The 27,986-nt window shown below is 43.9% G+C and overlaps 1 protein-coding gene across 2 annotated transcripts; it reads left to right on the top strand.

The window, feature by feature from the left end:
• mas (trypsin-like serine protease domain-containing protein masquerade) lies at positions 1-27,408 on the top strand. 2 transcript variants are annotated; one of them, XM_070121718.1, is made up of 11 exons: positions 1-369; positions 13,328-13,495; positions 14,717-14,799; positions 15,158-15,473; positions 15,815-15,987; positions 16,246-17,119; positions 22,489-22,983; positions 23,222-23,444; positions 23,852-24,129; positions 24,661-24,815; positions 25,591-27,408. In XM_070121718.1, exons 1-11 carry the CDS (start codon positions 252-254, stop codon positions 25,756-25,758), a joined length of 3,051 nt encoding a protein of 1,016 aa, XP_069977819.1. In that variant the 5' UTR covers positions 1-251; the 3' UTR covers positions 25,759-27,408. The 2 variants fall into 2 exon arrangements, with proteins under 2 accessions (XP_069977819.1, XP_069977820.1); XM_070121719.1 differs by lacking the exon at positions 13,328-13,495.
• Positions 27,409-27,986: the final 578 nt, after the last annotated feature.

Below are 27,986 nucleotides of genomic sequence, written 5' to 3'. Positions count from 1 at the left end.
CTGCGACGCCCTTCCAACCCAGAGGACCAGGACATTCTTTCTGCCCCTGCGTGACGCCCCTGCAGCGATGGAGCTTAGCGCCAAGGCTGAAGGCTAAATATCCTTGACACACACTCTGCCGCGGCCACGTCGGTGAGCCCGGAGGAGCGGTTAGCGAGCGAGAAGGAACAAAAAGACTGTCAGTAGTCGAGCCTCCCCGCAGAGGAGGAGGCCCGTGGGAGCGTTTGGAATACAAGTGTTAGAGAGCAAAGATGCGTCTCAGTGTGCTCAGATTCGCCTGGCTGGCCTCCGTCGTGCTCCTGGCGGGACACCCCGTGCGGGCGCAGAGGCCTGCCAGCCAGCCGTCCATCGCAGCGTCCGTCTTCAGCAGTAAGTACAGCGTAAAGGTCTTCCTCTTCTGACGGTGATCCTGCGGACTCCAGTGACGCTCTTGTTGGCGACAAATGACTTTTGCTTAACCGTTGCTTAATGTACATAATCTTCCCTTCTGCTTAGGCTATTGCTGTGTCGTTTTTATTACAGCCATTGTTGTTCCTATTACCTCTGTCTTAGTGTTTTTGTATCAAAATTTCACTCACTCTACAAGTTAAATGAATTACCTTTCCCTTGCCAGTAAGACCTTTGTCAGTGGGAATCAGTGCCTTACAATTCCCCTTGCTTCGCCAATGAAAGCACCGGATATATGCATTGGATTTGAAGTAATATTTGCCGTGAGTGAGTTTCAAATAAAGATTTGAAATGTGGATGTAAGTTTATCATAGAGTAATTGATAGTAATTATTGAAATTGCAGAAAACGTTTACTAGCGACAGGAGAAAATGTACCGTAACTGTATGACATACTCAGCTTAAAGCAGATACAAAAAAATGCGTACGGAAAAAATATGAAAAATATAAACAAAACTGATGAACAATAACTGATTGGGAAAGCGGCATATACCTAAAGCAACGCCATGCCGTGCGAACCCCAGTCAAGCCACGAAATGGGCCAACCACCCAAAAGGAAGCAAACAATAACAAACAAACAAAGCCCGAATGAGCATGCCCGCCCCAGCCTTTTTCGAAGACCCGTCCAGGTGGCGCAGCGGCCGCAGCGAGAGGTCGTTGTCCTCCCCGCCTGGCGACCTTCCCTGCAAGTCTTGGGCGCGTGCCACCTCCTCCTGCCGTTGCCCCAGTCCTGCAGGGAGTTGTCATAGCAGCCTCGTAGTCGCCCGGGTCGCATCCGCCTTCTGCGCGATAGGGATGGAGGGGGGAGGGGAGGGGAGAGGGGGTTGACCTACTCCTTCAGATCCTCCTGCAGCTCTTGGGTCGATTTTCTCTAAGGAGCTGCAGCCGACGTGCTCCTTCTTCGTCTCCATCTGTTGTTCAAGACTCCCGGGGTGCCATGGCAAGGCTCGTAGCCGTTCTGACAGCGCCCGCTTTTTTAGGGAGAGGGGAAGGGGAGGGAGGGGGCAGGGCAGGGGAGGGAGGGGGCAGGGGAGGGAGGGGGCAGGGGAGGGAGGGCGGCAGGGGAGGGAGGGGGCAGGGGAGGGGCAGAAGGCAATAGGGGGTTCCGGGTTAAGGAGGGTTGGGAGGATATCGTTGGGAACTTCTCTGTATCTGCGCTGATGTTTGCATGCTGCTGCCGATACACCGCCGAGCAAATCGAAGCTCATTCTCATATTTGATTGAACAGACCTCAAAATTAAAGATGCCACGTTAGCCATGAATGTTATAGAGTCAGTTAATCAAAGACAGAGAAAGACAAACCAGTGTGGCTGTCGACGGGGAACAAAAAAAGAAGAAAATAGTTCCGTAAACCTCACATGAAGCCAAAAAAAAAAAAAAAAAATGCAATCGGGAAAAGGTGAATCTGCAACCCTCTTCATGCCTAGGCCTCCTCGACCTCAACGCCAGGATGATTCACTCCTGGGTTCGCTGATCGGTGGCCGAGACGCCCCACGCCCCACCCTCCCCTCCCCTGCCCTCCCACTCTCCCCCCCACTGCCACGCAAGCTACACATACCAGGTATCAGGATGTCACCCTTATACCGTTCCGTCTCTCTCTATGAATATTTTGGCGCAGTTTTCCCTTTTTCGAAGTAATGTATTATGCAGGGAGCTCGAGCGCACAAACAGGGACCACAGTAGGTCAGTCGTATTAATGCTCGTGATGCCATGGTTAGGACTTTTTATTCTCTCTCTCTCTCTCTCTCTCTCTCTCTCTCTCTCTCTCTCTCTCTCTCTCTCTCTCTCTCTCTCTCTCTCTCTCTCTCTCTCTCTCTCTCTCTCTTTCTCTTTCTCTTTCTCTCTCTCTTCTCTCTCTCTCTCTCTCTCTCTCTCTCTCTCTCTCTCTCTCTCTCTCTCTCTCCCCCTCCCTCCCTCCCTCATATTTTTTTCTTGATAATGTTCTAATTTCATATCTGAATGATGTCCAGTGTGTAAATATATATTCCAATTACATCTCAAAAGATATTAAATAAACACGCCGGAATAGCGGAATCTATTTTTCGTTTCTGGCCGCCATCGTAAACCATGTGACGCGTCCTTTTCCTCGAGAGAGATCTCTGCTTCAAAGAATTCACGGGCGTTAATGTAAGAAATGTGGACATTATGAAACTGGAAAAGACAATAACAGGGATTCCTCTTTTTAAATCGGAACATAATGGATCTGTGTTTAGGTCATGAGTGACATGTAAACAAAATGAAGTGAAATACAAGGGCAGTTACACGAGAAACAGAGAATAATGTCAACATTCACTTGTCCGATTCCCTGCCGCCGCCGCCTCCTCGAAATTCCTTCTGGAATACATGTCGAAAAGAAATGCAAAATGGAACAAAGAAGGAGAAAAAACAATAAAACACGAATAAGCCCCTATTCGTGCGTTCCCTCGTTCTTCCCTAAGTTGTTCTGGACCCACATACCAGCGAAGATTTTTTCCCCCGATGGTTCACCACGAAAATTCACTTTCTGGCGTAAAAGGTTCTTATCTCCCCCCCGTCTCCCCCCCTCCCCCTCTCCTACCCCTCGTCCACGTACCCATGACGCATTAACCTCCAGGGAATACATCTTTTATTCAGTGGATAAGGAATGCGTGTGTTAAAGGACGTTAGATATTTATGTCAGAATATCGTGAACGGAAATGACGATGATGCCCATATACATTTTCGAAACTTTTCGGGATAATTCCTAAATTTATTTCTAGAAAGCTTTCAATTTTGTTCGCTCATGTTTATTTACATTTACTTCTCACTCTTGCTGCATCCAGTTTATATCCTCATCTCATAACACAAAGAAAGTCTTCATCTTCCAGCAGGTATTTTATTTCATTTTTTTCACTTAAGTAAGATCAGCACATATTTTTATTTTACCATATCTGGTCCGCTCGTCCACAGCACAATATTATGAACAGACTGACAACCTCAACCTTGGCGTGTTAATTATCGTTATCGTTAATGTATTTCTTTATGCATCATTATCGTTATCGATATAGTTGTCTTTGCTATAAATATCACACTCAAATACAATTGTATTTATTATTGTTATATTATTACTGTTATTGTTATTTATATCATTGTTGTTTAATATCACTATCTCTTAGTTAGCCAATTTATCCTTCCGTTCCCCTATATATATATATATATATATATATATATATATATATATATATATATATATATATATATATTAGTTTTTTCACCTATCTATCTACCTATTTACCTGTCCACCCAGTTCCAAAATCTTTCTTGGGCGCGTAACCCCTGGTCAAGGTCACGGGAGGTCACCGCCGAATTCTCTGAGTTGCCAACGAAGTCTTTTCCCGTAATGAGGTCAGCAGTTGCGTGCACCTGATAGAGATGAGGTTAGAGTTGCCAACTGATCAATTTAGCCTTAATTTCGGAATCTGAATGGGGGATCAAGAATGCTTAATGGATGGGTACCTGGTATGAATATGATTAAAATGTAAGTAGAAGAAATGGTGTATTGTCATTAAAAACAGATTAATACGTATTAATTTATAGTTTTATTGAAATCGATAGCTCGGGTAGAAATTATAATGATTAATAAAAAAACAGTTATTGGTCAGCATCTCGTCAATCAGTATTCACAAGCTGCTCTTCCTCGTGTTAGTGAATAGTTCTTAGGACGAATGAACCACGGTGCCAAAGATCGTGTTTTGCTTCGTAATGCTGATTGCCGCCGTATGCCATGACAGGTGTACTCGCCAGGTATATATATTGAGAAAAAAAAGACTTGGCTCACTTTCGGTTGATATATGTGTATATATATTATTTAATGTCAGGTTGGTAATAGGGTTTGGCTGAAAGTTACTGGAAAATATGCTGTATCATTTGGTGATTTTTGTTATTTTTTGAAGAGTGAATGAAGTCTTACAGTGCCCATCGTAAACATATGGTTAATTGATTGTTGTATATTTGATAAAGAGGAATCCACATTACGTTTTCAAGAAGAAAAATATTTAATAAGTTTATTAATTAAAGTTATGTACAGGTACTAGTGTTCAGTTGCGTCTTCAGGAAAAGGGAAAACAGACTAAAACTATTGTAATATTAATGAGGAGAGAGAGAGAGAGAGAGAGAGAGAGAGAGAGAGAGAGAGAGAGAGAGAGAGAGAGAGAGAGAGAGAGAGAGAGAGAGAGAGAGAGAGAGAGAGAGAGAGAGAGAGAGAGAGAGAGAGAGAGAGAGAGAGAGAGAGAGAGAGAGAGAGAGAGAGAGAGAGAGAGAGAGAGAGAGAGAGAGAGAGAGAGAGAGAGGGTCGCACAACGGTACCTTAATGTCGAGCTTAACGGGACCGGCGAGCTTGGGAACGCGTCGACCCCACCCCGTCCCCCTCCCCTCCCCCTCTCCCCCTCCCTCCCAGCCCCATCCTTCGACCCCCTATTACCTTCCCCTCCCTCTGCCCCCTCTTCCCCCCCACCCCCTGCCTCCCGGTTCACCATACGACTCGACCACACTCTTATTTCCTCGTGAACGGCGGAGGGTGACCCACATCTCGCGCCTCCGAGATCAGTCGCGTTTCGGCCGGAGGAAGACGCTGCCCGCCGCTGGCCCTCGCCGCCCGCCGCCCGCGCCTCGGGGCCGCCGCGGCTTCGAGGCGGAAGCGCGCTCGTGGATGCGGGTGGGCGCGGGTCTCGGGATTAGAATGAATGCGGACTTACGTGAACATACATGTACGTGTGTGTGTATATAAATACGCAAATGCACACACACAGACACACACACACACACACACACACACACACACACACACACACACACACACACACACACACACACACACACACACACACACACACACGCACACACACACACACACATACATACACACACGCACACATGATATATACATATTCATTTATTTATGTATATTCATATATATATATATATATATATATATATATATATATAGTTATATATATATGCATATACATACATGAATAAGTATTTGTGTGTATGTGCAAGTAGATGCTCGTCTACATCCCTACAATTATGCTCAAAAGTCGGCAGTGCTGCGTAACGGCGCTCCCCAAGTATAGATGACACATGAAGGTCAAACATTTGGAATCCGCAACGTTTCATGTTTAGGTCAAACCCATTCACTCCTATTGTTTCCGTTTTTCCTGTATGTGCTATACTTTTTTAACGTTTGCGGGCTTACAGTATATATATGTCGCATATTAGATGATATTTTGAACTGATATAGTTCAAAATAACACCAAAGGTATTCACGCTTCGAACTATAAACTCCGGAAGCGAAAAAACAAAAACAAAAGACTAACGCTTCCGAGCCATAATGGCATTTCAAACAGCAAAATATCCTCTCCTTCTCTTCTAAACACAGTCTTACGTAATGAGACCTGTCTTAGAATAACGTGGAAGAGGAAGCCGCCGTGTGGTCAAGGGAGTGCGGTGAGCAGGCAGTTGAAAAGGCGCGCAGATGTTGCCGGATTTTCCACTCCTTGCGCTTCGTAATGGCGGTCCCGCGTCTGCCTGCCTGGCTGGACTTGTCTGTGTGCTGATCGGGTTATTATGCTTTTATACATACTTACGTACATATGTATATACTGTACGTATATATGTGTATAGTGTACGTACATACATAGGTATATACTGTACGTACATACATGCATGTCTACATACTTACATATATACGTACATACATGCATACCCGTGAATATACATACATAGGTATATACTGTACGTACATACATGCATGTCTACATACTTACATATATACGTACATACATGCATACCCGTGAATATACATACATACATACATACATACATATATATATATATATACATACATACATATATACATACATACATGTTTACACACATACATGCTTACATACATAAATGCATACCTTCGTACATATTTACATAATGATAATTATAATAATAATGATAATAATAATAATAATAACGATAACGGCAGTATTGATAACGGATATGATAACGATAATAATAGAAGATAATCATGGTAATAAAGCCAATAACATCAACAACAATAATAAAAATAATGATAATAAGAATAATAACGATAAAACAAACCAAGAAAAGATAGTAAAATAAGCGTGCATATAGTAAATAGAGTAGATAAAACGGCCCAACTGCCTGACTCCAACAGGTCGCTTATAAAGCCAGTTTATTCATTATTTTCGGCGCTGGGACAAAACCGGAAGTGATTTACAGTTATCTTCGGGCTGGCATATAGGCCTATGGGCGAAAGGTGGCAGCGTCTCGGTCTTAGGGTTATTGTTATTATTTTTTTTATATTTTTGTTATTATTGTTATCTTTATTTTTATGATCATTATTGTTATTAATGTTATTATTGTTATTATCATTAATGTTACTATTGTTATTATCGTCATTGTTAATATCATTATTGTTGTTGTTATTATTATTATTTATTATTATTATTATTATTATTATTATTATTATTATTATTATTATTATTATTATTATTATTATTATTATTATTATTATTATTATTATTATTTTGTTATCATTGATATCATTGTTATTGTTATTATTATCTTGATGTTTCATTAGCATCATTATCATCAATGTGATTATTATCATTATTATTATTACCATTATCAGTATTATTATTATTATCATTGTTGTTGTTTTGTTGTTGTTATTATTATTATTATTGTTATTATTATTATTATTATTATTATTATTATTATTATTATTATTATTGCAGTTGCTGTTTATTTATTATTTTTTATTATTTTCTTATTGTTATCAGTATCAACATTGTTACTATGGTTATTATTATGATGATTTTTTTATCATCATCATCATTGTTAGTATTATTATTGTTATTATCATTATCATTGTTATTATTATGATTATTACTTTTTTAAGGATAATGATAATGATAATATTATAATTATCATTATTATCATCACTATTATTTTTACTATCATTATTATTGTTGTTATTATGATATTGCTGTTGTTGTTGTTTTGTCATCATCAGCATTATAGTTAGTTGTCATTGTCGATATTATTTTCATTGTTGATATTTATGTATGTATATATATATATATATATATATATATATATATATGTATATATATATATGTATCTATGTATATATATGCATCTATATATATATATATATATATATATATATATATATATATATATATATATATATTTATATATATATTATATGTGTATATATATTTATATATTTATATATTCATATGTATATATTTATATATATATATTCAGTATATCTATCTATATATATATGTAGATAGATAGATAGATAGATGTAGATAAATGTATATATGTATATATGTATATAGAGAGATTTAGGAAAAATATCAGACATTATTAAGACCTGTGATAACAGTTATTATTATTATCATGATTATCATTATCACTTTCTTTATCGTTATCATAATTATCATCATCATCATCATTTTCACTATTATTATTTTTACCATTTTTTATTACAAGAATAATGATTATTGTTATCATTATTATTATCATTTTTATTATTGTTGTTTTAATTATTATTATTATAATTATCATCATCATCATTATTATTAACTTATTAATGGTATGATAATAATTATTATCATGATTATCATCATTGTTATTACTATTACATCATGATTATCATTAACACCATTATTGTTATTATCATTATTTTTTTTTTACATTATCATCATTATCATAATTATGATAATCAATTATTGAAATCAAACTAATTTAACCCTTCTGGAAATCGTTATCATCGCCATAAACCGAATCTATTTTCGTTAATTCGAATGATGACAATTCCAAATAACCAGAAATATTCCCCCCTCCCCCCCTTATCTTTTTTCTAATATCTTCACATCTTTTTCATATATTTTGCAAACGACGCTTTGACATTTCTCCAAACCAGATTTTCCGAAGAGAAATGAGACGCCAGGCGCTGTTATTACCGTCATGGCTTTTGGAATTCTGTCTCAATAAGTTTGATAAATGATCGTCATTTGGATAATACGGAGCGTGGAGCATGCCATGTTGACGCAGGTTGGTTTCGTCATTCGCTCAACGCTTGTGCGAGTGAAATGGAATGACACTTTTTTCCAGTATGGATTTTCGTGTTTCTTTTCCTCCATGCGTCACATTTGTTTTAAGTTCGTTGTTCATTTTTTATTATTGTTTTATTTCTTTTTCACTGTTAATAATTTTATTTCTTTTATTTCTTTTTCACTGTTAATAATTTTATTTCTTTTTATTTCTTTTTCACTGTTAATTATGTGATTATTGGAGATTGTAAGAGGTTGAGCGGAATTTGTGGTTGGTGACTGATATAAAAATAAAAAGGAGAAATAACTGGAGAATTGGAAAAATAATGATAATGATAATAACAGCAGTAGTGGTGATGATAGTAATTATTATGATAACGATAATGATGGTAACAATGATGCTGTAATGATAACAATAATAATAATAATTACAATGATAATGATACTACTTGTACTACTACTTCTACTACTAATGATGATGATAATAATTATAATTATGATGATAGTATTGATAACAAAAATGATAAAGGTGATTATACGTACAATAGTAAGAATAACAATAATCATAACATTAACGGTAATAATAATGATAAATATAATTATTATGATAATAAAAACACGAATAAAATTAAAAGGTGACAGAGCAAACACGCAATTAAAAGAGAGAAAAAAATTATAGGCTTTTATCCCCGCATCCGGTTGGTTCACTCTCTAATCTCAGTGTCTCTTCTGTTGTTCATGCATCGAAATTTTGAACTTTTCTGTTCAGTATACGGTTTAGAATTAAATAAGGTCCTTTTGCATTGTTAGAATTCGGATATTTTTTTTATCGGGTTTTAGGATGAAATAGATATTGTTTGATTATTTTTCCCTATGTAGTCTTTATATTGGTTTTAGTTGATATTCTGTGCGTATTTGTTATTTTGAAATGTTCAATGACAGAAGATGAAGGAAGAAGAAAGAAAGAGAGAAAGTGAGATATCGAATATAAAACAAAATAAATGAATTAAAAAACATATCAATTAACCTAAATCATTACTATTTCCTATACGTCTTTCCTCATTCTTCCACCTCTTCCCTCTTTCTTCTCTTCCCTGTATATCCTCCTGGACGGTCATAAACGCGAAAGGAGATCCTGCCCCATTCACGTCTAAGTCGTGAGTCAGTTCCTGGAGAAAGTTCTAGAACGGAAATGTTTTGCGCATGGAACGCTCTTGTGCGCACCGGGCGACGCTCTTTTGTTTCGCTCCGTGGTAGATGGGTGGGGGTTCAGTCATTTATTTATAGATCTGTTTTATGGGTTTTATATGTTTATATATATATATTTTGTGGGTCTTTTTGTATTTAGATATTTTTCTATGGTTTTATTTATGTATGGATGTATTTTGTGGTTTTGTTTATTTGTTTGTTGATATGTTTTATGGTTTTATTTATCCATAGATACATTTCATGGCTTAATTTATTTGTTTATAGATATATCTTTTTTATTTATAGATATTTTTATATATTTGTTTATATATGTTTTACGGTTTTGATTATTTATATATATATTTCATGGTTTTATTTAATCATAGATGTAATTTGTGTTTTTTTATTTATTCATAGATATATTTCATGCTTTTATTTATTAATAGATCTGTTTTATGCGTTTTTTTATGGTGATGATATTTTAGTCACGGAGGAACGAGCGGAGAGAAAGTGACTGAGAATGTTGCGTCTGTGTGTGGTGTTATTGCGTTGTGATGTTGTGTGGCTGATGCTATGGTGTGTTAGGGGTTGTTGTTATTGTTGTCATTGCTCTAGCATCGTGGGTATAAGGTTGTTTTTTGTTTTTTGGTCATGATTGTTTTGTTGCTTTGGTCATAATCGTTATCATTAGGATCATCATTATCGCTGACACTACTATGACATCATCATCACCATTATCATCATCATCGTCATTGTCATCATCACCATCATCATAATTATCATCATCATCGTCATCACCATCATCATCATTAATATTATCATCACCATCACTATCATCACCATCATTATCATTACCATCATAATTATCACCATCATCATCACCATCATAATTATTATCACCATCATCGGCATCTCCTTTGTTCACCATAAGCATTTTCATACAATTTCTCCTATTGCAAAAGCTTATTCCAGTTGATGTCATAGTGATCATCCCTGTTATTAGTCTAGCTACATAAAAAGAGAAATTATTATATATATTTTCGTCATTTAAATTTTTTTTTTCGTGTTAATCCATTGGTCGAAATTTTGAATAAAGTTTCGGTTTTTCTTCTTCTGGGCGTTATATCTGAGTTTTCAAGTTTATAATGTGATTGTTAAAAGACGTAAAAACAAAATATTTTGTGTCACGTGGTTAGGGAGACCCGGATGTTTCACCGTAAAGTAAAGGATGAAATTAAATTTTGATTTTTATTATGATTCGTAAATAGCCACTCCCATCAGTGATTCGGGAAAGTACTGATCTATAGTTCTCTGTCTGTCTATCTCTCTCTTTCTTTCTCTCCCCCTCTCACTTTCTATCACTTTATTTCTCTCTCTCTCTCTCTCTCTCTCTCTCTCTCTCTCTCTCTCTCTCTCTGTCTCTCTCTCTCTCTCTCTCTCTCTCTCTCTCTCTCTCTCTCTCTCTCTCTCTCTCTCTCTCTCTCTCTCTCTCTCTCTCTCTCTCTCTCTCTCTCTCTCTCTCTCTCTCTCTCTCTCTCTCTCCCTCCCTCCCTTTTCCGAGTGAGACCATGAACAACTATCGAAATTAAATTTCTATAGGAAAATCAGCACAGATGGTTTCCCTATCAGGAGTGCATATGAATGAGTCATCAAATTCACTTATTCACTCGCTTGAGACAAACAGAAATTCTGACGTAGATATTTTGTAGTTATTTCTCTTGCAAAATTATTCAAGGCTATTTAGAATAAGGTAAAGCCGATCATGTAACTGCATACAGGATTTTGAAGTTGCTGGGAAGAATATTAACAAACAAATTTTCGATTATGCAAACGTGCAAATATTTGACCAAAATCAAATTCCAACAAAAATGAAATATTAATATAAATGCTATTTTTATTTCGATGCACTACCTATCATGTTATTGTTATTGTTATTATTGTTATTATTATTATTATTATTATTATTATTATTATTATTATTATTATTACTGAAATAACGCTATCACATAACAGGCACTCAAAATATCATTTTCTGAATTCCTGAAATAAAATAAAACAAACCCGAAATCATGGTTTTCATCAATTTCATCACTTCATCACCGGCGCTTCACCACAGAGGACTAACCTACAGAGTGTTAGCCCGAGTGTGTGTCACGAGGTGGCGTTTTCCCTGCGTGTTTAACCCACAACAAACCCACACTTTTTGTAACGGTTTTTCCCTTGGAATTCTACAGTACTTCACGTCGGTCTGGCTCCTGCATGGCGTTACAGCTGCGAAGAAACTGTTACGCGCTTGTAACGGTTTTGAATATGCAGTAGAATGTGGAGAGGGGGATGTGTGAATGCGTGGAGAGGGGGATGTGTGAATGGGAGTCAGTGTGGGTTTGTAAGGCGCGAGGAAACTGTTGAGACTGTTATGTTTTAAGCTGAGAATTTCTTTTGGATTTATGAATAAAGTGATGGATTGGCTTAAGATGTGTCTGGGAAACCGTAAAACCGATGATACGCAGCGACACAGTCCGAGACTAAGAAAAAGTGTAAGAAAGAAAGCATGAAGGGATTTAAAAATATGTGTGAGAGAACAGCGAAAGCGTAAACGTGGATATCTTTGAGGGAAACCGTAACGTGCCGACCGGCTTCCAAAAGAGGAGGACTGATCATGGCTCTTATGTCATTAATTTAGTTGCTATAACAATCAGATCGATAATTCAAACGAGATGGAACGACGAAACGACCCTTTGCACGTGCATTCCTTAGGGGGAAACCGTAACGGCTGCACAGTGTATCGACCGAGACGACAACGGGATGGCAAAACAGCTTTTTTAGCTCCCCGTTACGAATGCGAAGAACAACCCTGGGCCTCGGAGCTTTGTTGGGTCTAATGATCCTAATTGCTTCCCCTCTGTGTCGCCCGCTAATAGCGCCTCCATTGTCACGTCTCTTTATATCCAGTAAGTTGTTGCTAATAGGTTTTATAATTGCGTTTTCTTCCAAGACCTTTCTCAAGATGTCGACATTCTGGGTAATGTTTTGCGTAATAGTGTTATAGAAACAACAATGCGGCTTTACATTTATTCTAAGTCTGTAATATATATTTTTTTATGTCTTGTTTGTCTTTCCTTATGTATATAAAACGTCTGCACACATAGACACCAACACTTTTCAGCCTAACTTTACACTCTGAAATGCATTGCTTGCTTTGACTCCAGTAAGCTACATTACTCTTACTTTTGTACCCGCAAATGCCCAGCTGCTCTCCCTCAGTCATCAAGTGTAGACCCAGAGAAAATATAGAGACTTTGTACTCAGGAACACAGTAATCTTGAATTGCGTGAAGTATATTAAGCTAATTTATGAGAAGCAAATAACGTCGAGGATAAACACAAGGTGAAGTGGATCCAGAGATACACGAAGACGTTGTGTTTATCTAAAGTACCTGTGTCATTATTCATTTCGCGCGGTTGTACATCTTACCACTGAAAGTTTCCTAGCCTTGATGACTGAGGGACCACCCTGCCGGCGGCCATGCCTCCGCGGCCGCCCCTTCCTCGCTCTGTCCTAACTCCCGCTTGAGCCCGCGTGTCGCCCTCTCTTGCAGCCCTCCTGGACACCCTAGCCACTGCCACAGACTCCGCCAACTGCCCCGGCAAATGCATGCACGCCCTCGCCGCCCTCATCTGTAACGAGGTGGTGGAGGGGCCGGGCCTCTGCCCTAACCCCGAGCACAAGTGCTGCCGGCCCAAGGGCAGTGCCAAGCGTCCTGCAGGTGAGGAGTCCTCCGACGCCGCCTTCGTCTCCCGCGAGAGGCCTTTATCCTGCGACTAACAAGCGCGTCGCCTCCGCCCGCCCGGCACCTCCTCCGGGCCGGCGGTGGGCGGACGCGGCGCCCGTAGCTAGACTAACCCGGATGCTGGACGGACCTCGTGCTCGCGCCCCTCGCCGTGCTTGTGCGCAGGAGGATGCTTTCACATGCTATGCTGTACTATGAAGTATGATATATATTTATATATATATATATATATATATATATATATATATATATATATATACATATATATATACATATATATACATATATATACATATATATATATATATACATATATATATACATATATATATACATATACATATATACATATATATATATATATATATATATATATATATATATATATATATATATATATATATATACATATATGTACATATACATATATGTATTATATACATATATATATATATATATATATATATATATATATATATATATATATATATATTAGTGTGTGTGTGTATTCGTATGTCTTGTATAAAAGTATATGTATAAGTATATTTGTATGTGCGTAATAATACACCGTCTTTTGTAAACTAACCTAACCCTTTTAACATCGACATCCAATTACACTTTGCATGAAGAAAACCAGAAACTTGATGATTTATGCTCACCATCCGAGTACGAATCACAAGTTCCTCAGCATGATCTTAACTATTTCCTCTCCTGTATTAACCACGTGCACCACTTCACCTCACCACGGGGTAAGTCTCCCACCTGTTGTCTTGTCTGTCTGTGTAGAGTGTAAACCCTTTGTAGACTGACTGTCTCGATTCTTCGTTGTTGCATCAGCTGTTCGGCCATAGGCATTTCGACAGTGTGATCTGTTTTTTTTATTCATCTCTAACATTCGTAGAGCGGTTTTTGAGGTTTGTTTATCTCCAGCTCGAGTTATGATATTATAACGGTTTTGGCAGCGTGCGTAAGTTGAGTTTATCTTCCAATTTTAATTATGTTAATTCTCGTTTTGTTTGTCTTTAATCTGTCTGATATCTTGTATTGTAAAATTTTATTGTCGGCTATTATTTCATCTTCAGTTTTATTATTTTTTATGCTAATCTACTTTTTTTATCTAATGTATTTGTGTTTGATGTGTTTTTGAGAAATGTGTCATCTGCATTCCCTTTACCTTGGTTCTCTCGCGACCTGCAGGCGAGACGCTCACCCCCGGGACCGACGAGGAAGCTCTGGTCACGGACTCTCTCTTGGACACGACCGAGGACCAGAATGCTGAGGTGAGGGAGAGTATTTTGTGTGAAAAGATTCTCCTTTCCGTTTTTTTTTTCTTTTTTTCTTTCTTTACTGCTGTCGCCTTTGCTTCTTCCAACCTCGTAGACTACTCTTCTCTCCTTTCTCCCTTTCTCTTTCCATCTGTCTTTCTATCTATCCATGTATATATTTACCTGTCCATTGCCTTTTTATCCATGTTCTCTTGGATTCTTTCGTACGCTTACCCCCCCCCCCCCCCACACACACACACACATGAAAATGGATAGCCTCCTTTCCATTCGAGCGCCTTTTCCCGCCTTCCCTCCCGCCTAAATCCAAATCAGAATCCAAACTCGCGCTAACCATCGCCCGCCTCCCTTGCAGACGACGGCGGTGACGGAGGGGCTCTTCACGTGGGGCGGCGTCGTCGACGACGAGGCAGGAACCGAAGGCGAGGGCGAAGTCGTCGAGGGAGAGAACCTCACCAACGAACCTCCCACCGAGGAGACGCCCTTGGCCGAGGCGACCGTGGCGGAAGACCCTCTCGTCGCCGAAGATGAGGAGTTGAAGGAGGCGGAGGAGGAGGAAGCCGTGAAGGTCACCAAGGACGAAGGGATTCAAGACAAGGAGGCTGAGGAAGGTGTGACCGAGGCGGCGACCACAACCACGGCGGAAGCACAGGCTTATGCGCCATCGAGCAGTGAGTTTTGACCGGAAATTGCCGACACACCTGTCATATTTCTTGAAAGTAATCTACAGGTGTCTGGCCCAGTTTATCTAGTAACTTTTTTATTGTTAGCAATCCGTCTTCTTGATATCATTCTTTTCCTGCAACAACAGTCTCTTCCGCTATTTTATTTGTAATATCAGTGTCATCTGTTCTTTTGCATACGGTATTAATCTCTCTCATCGTGACATCAGCCTCACCAGCTTCTTTGCTTGCAATAACGACCTTGTCCGTCCGTACTCTTGCAATCCCAGTCTCACTTGTTCTTTTTTCCTGCCGATCCAACTTGCTGCTTTCTCCCGCGCCAAACCCAGGTCTGCGCGTGTGTCCGGGCGTGTGCGTGGCCAACCGCATCAGCCAATACTGCGAGGCGGCGCTCGACGTGAACGAACTCTGCCGCTCCGGACTGCGCTGCTGCGTGTCGGCGGATCTGTTCTTCGACGTGGACACTCCGCCCAAGGAGTTCGTCCTGCTCAACCCCAAGAAGGTGAGTGGGCGGTGGAGTGTGGGAAGGGTGTTGAATTGGGTTGTGGAGGCGTTTCTGTTCCTGGTAATCGAATGTTTTGCTTTCATTATTTAGTTTGTTGCTGCTTTTTGGTTTAGATATCGCTGTGCATTCATTGTAACGGAGTTCGTCAATTTACTCGATCGTCCATGTCAGTTCTGCTTGTACGATGTGATATTCAGCAGCATGGTGTAGTAAGGCTCTCGGCCCTTCACTGTACCTCCCCTCTCTTCCCATCAGCCCGAGAAGCAGTCCCCGTCTCCGCAGGCAGAGGCGACCACCACCACCACCACTACCACCACGACGCCGCGCCCGACCACGACCACGGCGCCCCCGCAGCCGACGACCGTGTACACCCGCGGCCCCGACGGCCCCGACGGCCCCGCGACCACCGACGCGCCCAGCTCGATCCCGGAGGAGCGTCGCTGCCGCGGCACGTGCGTCGCCTCCTTCTTCGCCTTCCTGTGCGATGAGATCGACCGCTCGGGCGAGTGCCCCCGCGGAGGCAAGTGCTGCGTCACCAAGAGGCGTCGCCCCAAGCCCACGCCTCCTGAGGGCCGCCCCCCGCGACCGGATCCCACGACCACCACCACCACCACGCCGCCCCCACCTCCTCCTCCCGCCTCCGAGCCTGAGTATTCCTTGCCGCTGTGCCCCGGGACGTGCCTGCCCTCCATCGTGGCCTCCTTCTGCTCGCAGCCGTCCGTCATCGTCGAGGCCTCCGGCTGCGACGAAGGGCACTTCTGCTGCGACAACCGGGCAGAGGAGGCGACCCCCGCCAACGCCCCGCCGCCCCCCTCACCCCCCCGCCGGCCTCCCCCTCCCCCTCCGAGGCAGCCCCCTCCAGAGCGCCCCGTCCCGCCCGCCTTCCAAACGCTGGCGTCGCTCTTCTCACGCCCGCCACCGCCCACCAGGCCTCCTCAGCCGCGCCCGCCTCGCCCAACGCGCCCGCCCGCACCTCCTCCACCCCCACCGACGACCACCACCACCACCACTACGACGACCACGACGACAACCACGACCACCACGCCGCCGCCGCCCACCGAGGCCCCCGACCTGCGCCCAGAGTGCCCCGGGACCTGCATCCAGCCCTTCCTCTCCTTCACCTGCTTCGGTAAGCGGCTCTCCGGCCTTCGCGCGCGGGACGTCTAGGGAACGGATTCAGAGCGACTCGTGATTTAGCGTAATTGGGAATGTAAAAGATGGGAGAGAATAGGCTCCCTGATTTGATTTGCACGAAGAGTAATAGTCAGTAAACACGTTTGGTATTACTTTCAGTTCATTGTATTTTCCCCTAAATACATCATCACCAGCCTCCATGTCAAAACCTATTGCCTTTGCATTTTATTTCCTTACTACCTTATCTTTCTTTCATTTCTAATCCTCCCTCTCCCCTTCCTTGCATTTTGTTTTCCCTCCATTCTCTTCTTCCCTTCATTTCTAATCCTCCCTTCCCTTCCTCCTCCTGCATTTCATTTCCCTTACAGCCTCCTATTCTCTCCATTTCCAATCCTCCCTCTCCCCCTCCCTTGCATTTTGTCTTCCCTCCTCCCTCTTCTCTCCTTCTTTTCCAATCCTCCCTCTCCCCCTCCCTTGCATTTTGTCTTCCCTCCTCCCTCTTCTCTCCTTCTTTTCCAATCCTCCCTCTCCCCCTCCCTTGCATTTTGTCTTCCCTCCACCCTCTTCTCTCCTTCTTTTCCAGTCCTCCCTCTCCCCCTCCCTTGCATTTTGTCTTCCCTCCTCCCTCTTCTCTCCTTCTTTTCCAATCCTCCCTCTCCCCCTCCCTTGCATTTTGTCTTCCCTCCTCCCTCTTCTCTCCTTCTTTTCCAATCCTCCCTCTCCCCCTCCCTTGCATTTTGTCTTCCCTCCTCCCTCTTCTCTCCTTCTTTTCCAATCCTCCCTCTCCCCCTCCCTTGCATTTTGTCTTCCCTCCTCCCTCTTCCCTCCTTCTTTTCCAATCCTCCCTCTCCCCCTCCCTTGCATTTTGTCTTCCCTCCACCCTCTCCCCTTCTTTTCTGACCCGCGCCCTCCCTCCCTCCCTTGCATTTTGTCTTCCCTCCACCCTCTTCTCTCCTTTTCCAATCCTCCCTCACCCCCTCCCTTGCATTTTGTCTTCCCTCCGCCCTCTTCTCTCCTTCTTTTCCAATCCTCCCTCTCCCCCTCCCTTGCATTTTGTCTTCCCTCCGCCCTCTCCCCTTCTTTTCTGACCCGCGCCCTCCCTCCCTCCCTTGCATTTTGTCTTCCCTCCGCCCTCTTCTCTCCTTCTTTTCCAATCCTCCCTCTCCCCCTCCCTTGCATTTTGTCTTCCCTCCGCCCTCTCCCCTTCTTTTCTGACCCGCGCCCTCCCTCCCTCCCTTGCATTTTGTCTTCCCTCCGCCCTCTCCCCTTCTTTTCTGACCCGCGCCCTCCCTCCCTCCCTTGCATTTTGTCTTCCCTCCGCCCTCTTCTCTCCTTCTTTTCCAATCCTCCCTCTCCCCCTCCCTTGCATTTTGTCTTCCCTCCGCCCTCTCCCCTTCTTTTCTGACCCGCGCCCTCCCTCCCTCCCTTGCATTTTGTCTTCCCTCCGCCCTCTTCTCTCCTTCTTTTCCAATCCTCCCTCTCCCCCTCCCTTGCATTTTGTCTTCCCTCCGCCCTCTCCCCTTCTTTTCTGACCCGCGCCCTCCCTCCCTCCCTTGCATTTTGTCTTCCCTCCGCCCTCTCCCCTTCTTTTCTGACCCGCGCCCTCCCTCCCTCCCTTGCATTTTGTCTTCCCTCCTCCCTCTTCTCTCCTTCTTTTCCAATCCTCCCTCTCCCCCTCCCTTGCATTTTGTCTTCCCTCCACCCTCTTCTCTCCTTCTTTTCCAATCCTCCCTCTCCCCCTCCCTTGCATTTTGTCTTCCCTCCGCCCTCTTCTCTCCTTCTTTTCCAATCCTCCCTCTCCCCCTCCCTTGCATTTTGTCTTCCCTCCGCCCTCTTCTCTCCTTCTTTTCCAATCCTCCCTCTCCCCCTCCCTTGCATTTTGTCTTCCCTCCGCCCTCTTCTCTCCTTCTTTTCCAATCCTCCCTCTCCCCCTCCCTTGCATTTTGTCTTCCCTCCGCCCTCTTCTCTCCTTCTTTTCCAATCCTCCCTCTCCCCCTCCCTTGCATTTTGTCTTCCCTCCGCCCTCTTCTCTCCTTCTTTTCCAATCCTCCCTCTCCCCCTCCCTTGCATTTTGTCTTCCCTCCGCCCTCTTCTCTCCTTCTTTTCCAATCCTCCCTCTCCCCCTCCCTTGCATTTTGTCTTCCCTCCACCCTCTTCTCTCCTTCTTTTCCAATCCTCCCTCTCCCCCTCCCTTGCATTTTGTCTTCCCTCCACCCTCTTCTCTCCTTCTTTTCCAATCCTCCCTCTCCCCCTCCCTTGCATTTTGTCTTCCCTCCGCCCTCTTCTCTCCTTCTTTTCCAATCCTCCCTCTCCCCCTCCCTTGCATTTTGTCTTCCCTCCGCCCTCTTCTCTCCTTCTTTTCCAATCCTCCCTCTCCCCCTCCCTTGCATTTTGTCTTCCCTCCGCCCTCTTCTCTCCTTCTTTTCCAATCCTCCCTCTCCCCCTCCCTTGCATTTTGTCTTCCCTCCGCCCTCTTCTCTCCTTCTTTTCCAATCCTCCCTCTCCCCCTCCCTTGCATTTTGTCTTCCCTCCACCCTCTTCTCTCCTTCTTTTCCAATCCTCCCTCTCCCCCTCCCTTGCATTTTGTCTTCCCTCCACCCTCTTCTCTCCTTCTTTTCCAATCCTCCCTCTCCCCCTCCCTTGCATTTTGTCTTCCCTCCACCCTCTTCTCTCCTTCTTTTCCAATCCTCCCTCTCCCCCTCCCTTGCATTTTGTCTTCCCTCCACCCTCTTCTCTCCTTCTTTTCCAATCCTCCCTCTCCCCCTCCCTTGCATTTTGTCTTCCCTCCGCCCTCTTCTCTCCTTCTTTTCCAATCCTCCCTCTCCCCCTCCCTTGCATTTTGTCTTCCCTCCTCCCTCTTCTCTCCTTCTTTTCCAATCCTCCCTCTCCCCCTCCCTTGCATTTTGTCTTCCCTCCACCCTCTTCTCTCCTTCTTTTCCAATCCTCCCTCTCCCCCTCCCTTGCATTTTGTCTTCCCTCCACCCTCTTCTCTCCTTCTTTTCCAATCCTCCCTCTCCCCCTCCCTTGCATTTTGTCTTCCCTCCACCCTCTTCTCTCCTTCTTTTCCAGTCCTCCCTCTCCCCCTCCCTTGCATTTTGTCTTCCCTCCACCCTCTTCTCTCCTTCTTTTCCAGTCCTCCCTCTCCCCCTCCCTTGCATTTTGTCTTCCCTCCACCCTCTTCTCTCCTTCTTTTCCAATCCTCCCTCCCCCCCTCCCTTGCATTTTGTCTTCCCTCCGCCCTCTTCTCTCCTTCTTTTCCAATCCTCCCTCTCCCCCTCCCTTGCATTTTGTCTTCCCTCCTCCCTCTTCTCTCCTTCTTTTCCAATCCTCCCTCTCCCCCTCCCTTGCATTTTGTCTTCCCTCCACCCTCTTCTCTCCAATTTCCCCTTGCATTTTGTTTTCCCTCCATTCTCTTCTTCCCTTCATTTCTAATCCTCCCTTCCCTTCCTCCTCCTGCATTTCATTTCCCTTACAGCCTCCTATTCTCTCCATTTCCAGTCCTCCCTCCCCCCCTCCCTTGCATTTTTTCTTCCCTCCACCCTCTTCTCTCCTTCTTTTCCAATCCTCCCTCTCCCCCTCCCTTGCATTTTGTCTTCCCTCCTCCCTCTTCTCTGCTTCTTTTCCAATCCTCCCTCTCCCCCTCCCTTGCATTTTGTCTTCCCTCCGCCCTCTTCTCTCCTTCTTTTCCAATCCTCCCTCTCCCCCTCCCTTGCATTTTGTCTTCCCTCCTCCCTCTTCTCTCCTTCTTTTCCAATCCTCCCTCTCCTCCTCCCTTGCATTTTGTCTTCCCTCCGCCCTCTCCCCTTCTTTTCCAATCCTCCCTCTCCCCCTCCCTTGCATTTTGTCTTCCCTCCGCCCTCTTCTCTCCTTCTTTTCCAATCCTCCCTCTCCCCCTCCCTTGCATTTTGTCTTCCCTCCGCCCTCTTCTCTCCTTCTTTTCCAGTCCTCCCTCTCCCCCTCCCTTGCATTTTGTCTTCCCTCCGCCCTCTTCTCTCCTTCTTTTCCAGTCCTCCCTCTCCCCCTCCCTTGCATTTTGTCTTCCCTCCACCCTCTTCTCTCCTTCTTTTCCAGTCCTCCCTCTCCCCCTCCCTTGCATTTTGTCTTCCCTCCTCCCTCTTCTCTCCTTCTTTTCCAATCCTCCCTCTCCCCCTCCCTTGCATTTTGTCTTCCCTCCGCCCTCTTCTCTCCTTCTTTTCCAATCCTCCCTCTCCCCCTCCCTTGCATTTTGTCTTCCCTCCTCCCTCTTCTCTCCTTCTTTTCCAATCCTCCCTCTCCCCCTCCCTTGCATTTTGTCTTCCCTCCACCCTCTTCTCTCCTTCTTTTCTAACCCGCGCTCTCCCTCCCTCCCTTGCATTTTGTCTTCCCTCCTCCCTCTTCTCTCCTTCTTTTCTGACCCGCGCCCTCCCTCCCTCCCTTGCATTTTGTCTTCCCTCCGCCCTCTTCTCTCCTTCTTTTCCAGTCCTCCCTCTCCCCCTCCCTTGCATTTTGTCTTCCCTCCACCCTCTCCCCATCTTTTCCAATCCTCCCTCTCCCCCTCCCTTGCATTTTGTCTTCCCTCCGCCCTCTCCCCTTCTTTTCCAATCCTCCCTCTCCCCCTCCCTTGCATTTTGTCTTCCCTCCTCCCTCTTCTCTCCTTCTTTTCTAACCCGCGCCCTCCCTCCCTCCCTTGCATTTTGTCTTCCCTCCGCCCTCTTCTCTCCTTCTTTTCCAGTCCTCCCTCCCCCCCTTCCTTGCATTTTGTCTTCCCTCCGCCCTCTTCTCTCCTTCTTTTCTGACCCGCGCCCTCACTCCCTCCCTTGCATTTTGTCTTCCCTCCGCCCTCTCCCCTTCTTTTCCAGTCCTCCCTCTCCCCCTCCCTTGCATTTTGTCTTCCCTCCGCCCTCTCCCCTTCTTTTCCAATCCTCCCTCTCCCCCTCCCTTGCATTTTGTCTTCCCTCCGCCCTCTCCCCATCTTTTCTGACCCGCGCCCTCCCTCCCTCCCTTGCATTTTGTCTTCCCTCCGCCCTCTTCTCTCCTTCTTTTCCAATCCTCCCTCTCCCCCTCCCTTGCATTTTGTCTTCCCTCCACCCTCTCCCCTTCTTTTCTGACCCGCGCCCTCCCTCCCTCCCTTGCATTTTGTCTTCCCTCCGCCCTCTCCCCTTCTTTTCTGACCCGCGCCCTCCCTCCCTTGCATTTTGTCTTCCCTCCACCCTCTCCCCTTCTTTTCTGACCCGCGCCCTCCCTCCCTCCCTTGCATTTTGTCTTCCCTCCGCCCTCTTCTCTCCTTCTTTTCCAATCCTCCCTCTCCCCCTCCCTTGCATTTTGTCTTCCCTCCGCCCTCTCCCCTTCTTTTCTGACCCGCGCCCTCCCTCCCTCCCTCCCCAGGCAACGCCGAGATGACGGACGCCTTCAAGTGCAAGAAGTCCAAGACGTCGTGCTGCTCGCCCAAGTCCGCCCTCAGGGAGCTCGTCCGCCACGACGAGTTCCACAACATCGCGCGGAACGACACGGCTTGGCGCCCGCCCTACGACCCCAACTACCCGCAGCCGCCTTATGGGGCCCCTGGATACGAGCAGCCCTACGACCCTGCGTACGAGCGACCGCCCTACGAGCAGCCTCCTTATGAGCAGCCTCCCTATGAACAGCCTCCTTATGAACAGCCCCCTTACGAACAACCAGCCTATGAGCAGCCTCCCTATGAGCAACCAGCCTATGAACAGCCTCCGTATGAACAGCCCCCGTACGAACAGCCATACGAGCGTCCGGCCTTTGAACGCCCGGCCTATGAACAGCCTCCGTATGAACAGCCGCCGTACAACAAGCCGTACCAACCTGAACAACCCTATGAGAGGCCGTACCCAGTGTCTAATGTCACCCAAGGTAATGGAACGATTCGGTGTTGGGTCCTGTGTTCATTATGCATTATGCCTTTGACAGACATCTGTTGGCAATAAATACACGTCTTAATAACGGACAAACGACTATTTAAAAGATGGTGTGTCATAAAAGGAATATAGATAATGCAGCAGCCACGAGACATTGAAAAAGCTACACCTTTTAGGTAAAAGAATGAACAAAACCTCTCTCCCTTACTCACCCCCCCCCCTCCTCCCCGCAGCCACGCCCGTTATCCGCACGACGAAGGCCCCGGCGAGGAGCAAGTACATCTGCGGCCTGAAGGGCACCACCGGCAGGGAAGCCCGCGTCGTGGGCGGCGAGGACGCCCTCCCGGGAGAGTGGTGCTGGCAGGTGGCGCTCATCAACTCGCTCAACCAGTACCTGTGCGGCGGGGCGCTCATCGGCACTCAGTGGGTGCTGACGGCGGCTCATTGCGTCACCAAGTGAGTGCTTACGTCTCGGCCTCTCGCCTGGACACGAGTTCATTGGGCAGTTTGTTTGTGCAGGGGATTCAGGGACTGGTTTTCTTGGTCGATTTAACCCCGATATTTTTTTCCGTATCTTCCCTTCAGATTTATATGTGTTGTTGTTATTATTATTATAATTATTGTGACTGTCATCATTGTTATTAGCATCACCATTATTATTATTATCATTATCAGTATTATTACTAATACCATTACTAATACTTCTACTACTACTATTATTGTTATGCTCACTATGATCATGTCACTTATCATAATTATCATCATTGTTAGTGTTAGTATTATCCTCCTCTCATCTCACAAACATCACCATCACAATTATCATTATCATCATCATACTCACTATCCCCCCCCCCTCCCCCCAGCATCGTCCGCTCCGGCGACGCCATCTACGTGCGCGTCGGCGACCACGACCTGACCACCAAGTTCGGGTCCCCGGGCGCCCAGACCCTCCGCGTGGCCACCACCTACATCCACCACAACCACAATTCCCAGACCCTCGACAACGACATCGCGCTCCTGAAGCTGTCAGGCCACGCCGAGCTGAAGGAAGGCGTGTGCCTTGCCTGCCTGCCTGCGCGCGGCGTCAACCAGGTGGCCGGCAAGAGATGCGTCGTCACGGGCTACGGCTACATGGGCGAGAGTGAGTGCGGGCGGCGATGCGTCCGACTTTTTTTTTTTGAGTAGATCGTTCAAGTTGGATATTTTTTCTTGTTTCTCTCTTTGTGTTATCTGTGTGAATAAACTTCAGAGTGTACTTACGTGTTCAGTCAGCTTTTACTCGTGGAATATATAAAACTTGATACATTATGCGCCTATACTTTACGGTGGCAGAGCTTTTCAGATGGGTTAATTCAAGCACAACCAAGTTTTATACATTTTCATTGTATACATACATGTTGATGTACATTTACAGTACATAAACATACACAGATAGAGATACAGATTTACCTAAATTGATATTACATAGATATAAATACTTATTGATACATAGATATTTATACATGTAGATGAATGTAATTCTTATCCATGAAGAAAAAATCAACATCATTACTCCATTTTAAAAACTCAAAAGATACAAAAGCTGTGTCTGGACCAGCGACAAATATAATAGTACCATCGACATCCATACAATAAAAAAAGATAAAAAACCGATTCCTTCCGTGTGGCGCAGCCGGGCCCATCCCCCTGCGCGTGCGTGAGGCGGAGGTCCCCGTGGTGTCCGACAACGAGTGCGTGAGGAAGATCAACGCCGTGACGGAGAAGATCTTCATCTTGCCCGCGTCGTCCTTCTGCGCCGGAGGGGAGAGCGGCCACGACGCCTGTCAGGTGAGGGCCGTGATGTGCACGATGGGCCGTTTGATATTTGTTCAGTTGCTTTTTTATTTTGCTTCGGTTTGGTTGGTTCAGTACTGGTCCTCCGGGTCATACCTGGAGTGGTCGAGGTTCGAGTCCCTGGTCAGGGAGGGATGTTATTTATCATTATTATTAAATATATATATTTTTTTCTTTTTTGAGTCCCTGGCTGTGATGATTGGTGGTAGCTTGTGTACTACTTTCTTTGAATTTCGTTTCCACCATATACTGCCTTATATAAATACGGACTTTATACCATTCACTCTCCTATTAGAACCTGATGAAGGATAAAGGATGAGAACTAGCATATATATTAGGTCATCCATCATTACTTGCTTGTAAAATAAATCTGAACTTGTGCTCGAGACAGTATTCCTAGTGACAACTTTCACCGACTGATTCCATTATTGTATAAGGAAGATACACTGGTAATAGAGTGTGACGTGGAAAAACACACCCAAAGGCTATATCACACTCATGTTCCATCTACGGTAATCAGCGAAAGTCAGCCAGATGAAGAAAAGGAAAATACGCCCATTCCATGTATAAATGGATGAAAAAATAATCCACCGTACTCATTTCTCCTGACAACAAATCCTTCTCTTTTGAGTGGAAACGTCAATTCTATTTCTTTCCTTTCCTGTGGCCGTCCTTAATTCATTTATCTTTCACTACCATTGTCATCATCTTTATTTAAAATCTCGTGTCACCTATTTTCCCCCCTTGGCTAACCCGCCCTCCTCCCCAGGGCGACGGAGGGGGTCCTCTGGTGTGCAACGTCGACGGCTACTACGAGCTCAGCGGCCTGGTCTCGTGGGGCTTCGGCTGCGGGCGCCAAGATGTCCCGGGAGTCTACGTCAAAGTCTCTTCCTTCATCGGCTGGATCAACCAAATCATCTCCGTGAACAATATTTGATGACTCCGTTGTTGTTGAAATGTGTTATTATTTTTATTTTTATATAAGTTTCTTCCTGCTCAAATTTTATTTTTTTCGGGTATGGGTGATATGATAAAAACAGGTGTAATGTCCGTCATCTGCACAAATTGCGTTACCTATTTTTTTTTCTTTTTTCTTCTGAGAGCAATATTCTAAAATGGGTGGAAAGTGAGGCGGTATTTCGGGTATGTCCCAGGTTATACAAATATTTCTTTACGCGTACCTCGATAATCACACGATATAGGTAACACAGACACCGCTTTACACGAACATTGGTTGGTTGGTATTGCGTGTTCACTTGTACTTATTCTTATGGGTATCTTGTATGACGCATATACTTAAAAAATCCTACCTTTGGTTAGACAAATCCTGGTTTTGATTCCAAATTGGTGAACACGTGTCATCTCAAGTGCGAGACCAATCAAAATAACTTTTCGGTTTACGTGTAACATGATTGCCAACGCCTTGGATTACTATGCCTTATTTACACGAAGACTATTTGTACACAGACCATGGGGTTACTTCATGCTATTAGTTTATGTTCCATTGTGTATCTTGCACTTGTTCGGTTTACGCGAGGCCTATTTTACACGAGGGAGACACAGCGGACTAATGGCTTTGTTTCCATGGCGTGCAATGGCGTCTGCGCTGGTTGGCTTCAGTTGCGACAAGGACGGTGCGCTTCAGCTGAGAGAACGTGGCGTTTCAGTGATTTCAGTTGATCCTCCACCGCCTGGAATGTCGTGTTGGACCTCAACTTTGGTAAAGTGGTATATGGCTAACTTCACACTTATTTCCACACTAATAATTGAATTTTTAAAAAATGTTCAAAGAAAATTCTTATTGTAAGGTTAGAGATCTTCAATGTTGAGCGAAAAAGAAAGCTCAAACCGTGGAAAATATTAGAAGCCATAATAATCTGTAGGGGTTAGTGATTTTCGTTGTGTTATTTATTTATTCTTAAGTGTTGCGTGCCAGGACGGTGCTTACAAGACGGACATGCTTTTCTCTGACTGTGCTCCTGAGACCGTGTTATGTAGACGATTTTTGAACACTGCGAAAAAGAAACAAAAAGTTGTGCCAGTGACTGCTCAGTGAGTAGTTATTCAACATGCCTTGAGGACATTCTGTTTATATGGGTATATAGACAAGCGACGAGACGTGGCGACGAGTACAACTACCAAAAGTCTGCTGCTAAACCCTGATAACCTGTTACTGATGGCGGTCTCTTCCTCTCGCATGAAAGGCCTTATCTTCGCACCGTATGGTCTTGGAGTGGCATTTGCGTACAGAGGTAATACATGTTCTCTTTGTAGTTATTAGTTATCAGATCTATTCTCGGATAGTAGGTTAGAGTAGAAGTTTGGAGATGCAGAGGAGGTCCCATATTGGAGACGTCCTTTGTGTCCACTTGACATGTTCACGGTATTATGTGTGAATATGTTCCTCTTGTTTATTTATATTGACAGTTCTGAATGTCTCAAAAACAATAGTCATCAGCGCAGGTAATTACGGATTTTAATTGTACATGACTCGACTCCGACTCTTTATTGTGTTCTAGAACCAAAGACGTGTCTTCAAAAGACATTATATGTTGACGTGAAATAATAAATATTTAAGACTCTTTTCCTTGGACTCTCATTTACTATTAGAATTAAGAAAATTATTTTTCCGACGATGATGATGATAGACGGACTCGACTTTCTTTTGCAAATTATATATATATATATATATATATATATATATATATATATATATATATATATATATATATATGTATATATGTATATAGTGTGTGTATGTGTGTATATATGTATGTATATTATATATATACAAACATATATGTATGTGTGTGTGCGCGTGCGTATGTGCATATATATACATATATACGTACACACACACACATATATATATGTATATATATATATATATATATATATATATATATATATATATATATATATATATATATATATATATATATATATATTCAGTGCAATGTGTTTCGTGCGTACACAAAGAAATATAATTGTCTGAACAGCTTTTCACAGATAAAAACAGAAATGCTTCATCTGCCAGTTTCACATAACTGGAAACACAAATGATTGAAATTGAGTCTCTTGCGTATGCAAAAAACATTCTTACACAGACATTATCACATGAAACAATCACAATGCAAATGGAAGAATTTAGTACTGTCTAGAATA

This window comes from Penaeus vannamei, chromosome 5 (assembly GCF_042767895.1).
Source record: "Penaeus vannamei isolate JL-2024 chromosome 5, ASM4276789v1, whole genome shotgun sequence".
Classification (NCBI taxonomy): Eukaryota; Metazoa; Arthropoda; class Malacostraca; order Decapoda; family Penaeidae; genus Penaeus; species Penaeus vannamei.
The sequence above is the reverse complement of the archived record's forward strand: the minus strand, read 5'-3'. Positions and strand labels throughout refer to the sequence as shown.

Coding starts and splice junctions, on each gene's coding strand:
- mas (XM_070121718.1), top strand. CDS start 252: ATGCGTCTCAGTGTGCTCAGATTCGCCTGGCTGGCCTCCGTCGTGCTC. Junction 15,988..16,245: donor TCCTGCTCAACCCCAAGAAG/GTGAGTGGGCGG, acceptor TCTTCCCATCAG/CCCGAGAAGCAGTCCCCGTC. Junction 24,130..24,660: donor CTACGGCTACATGGGCGAGA/GTGAGTGCGGGC, acceptor CGTGTGGCGCAG/CCGGGCCCATCCCCCTGCGC.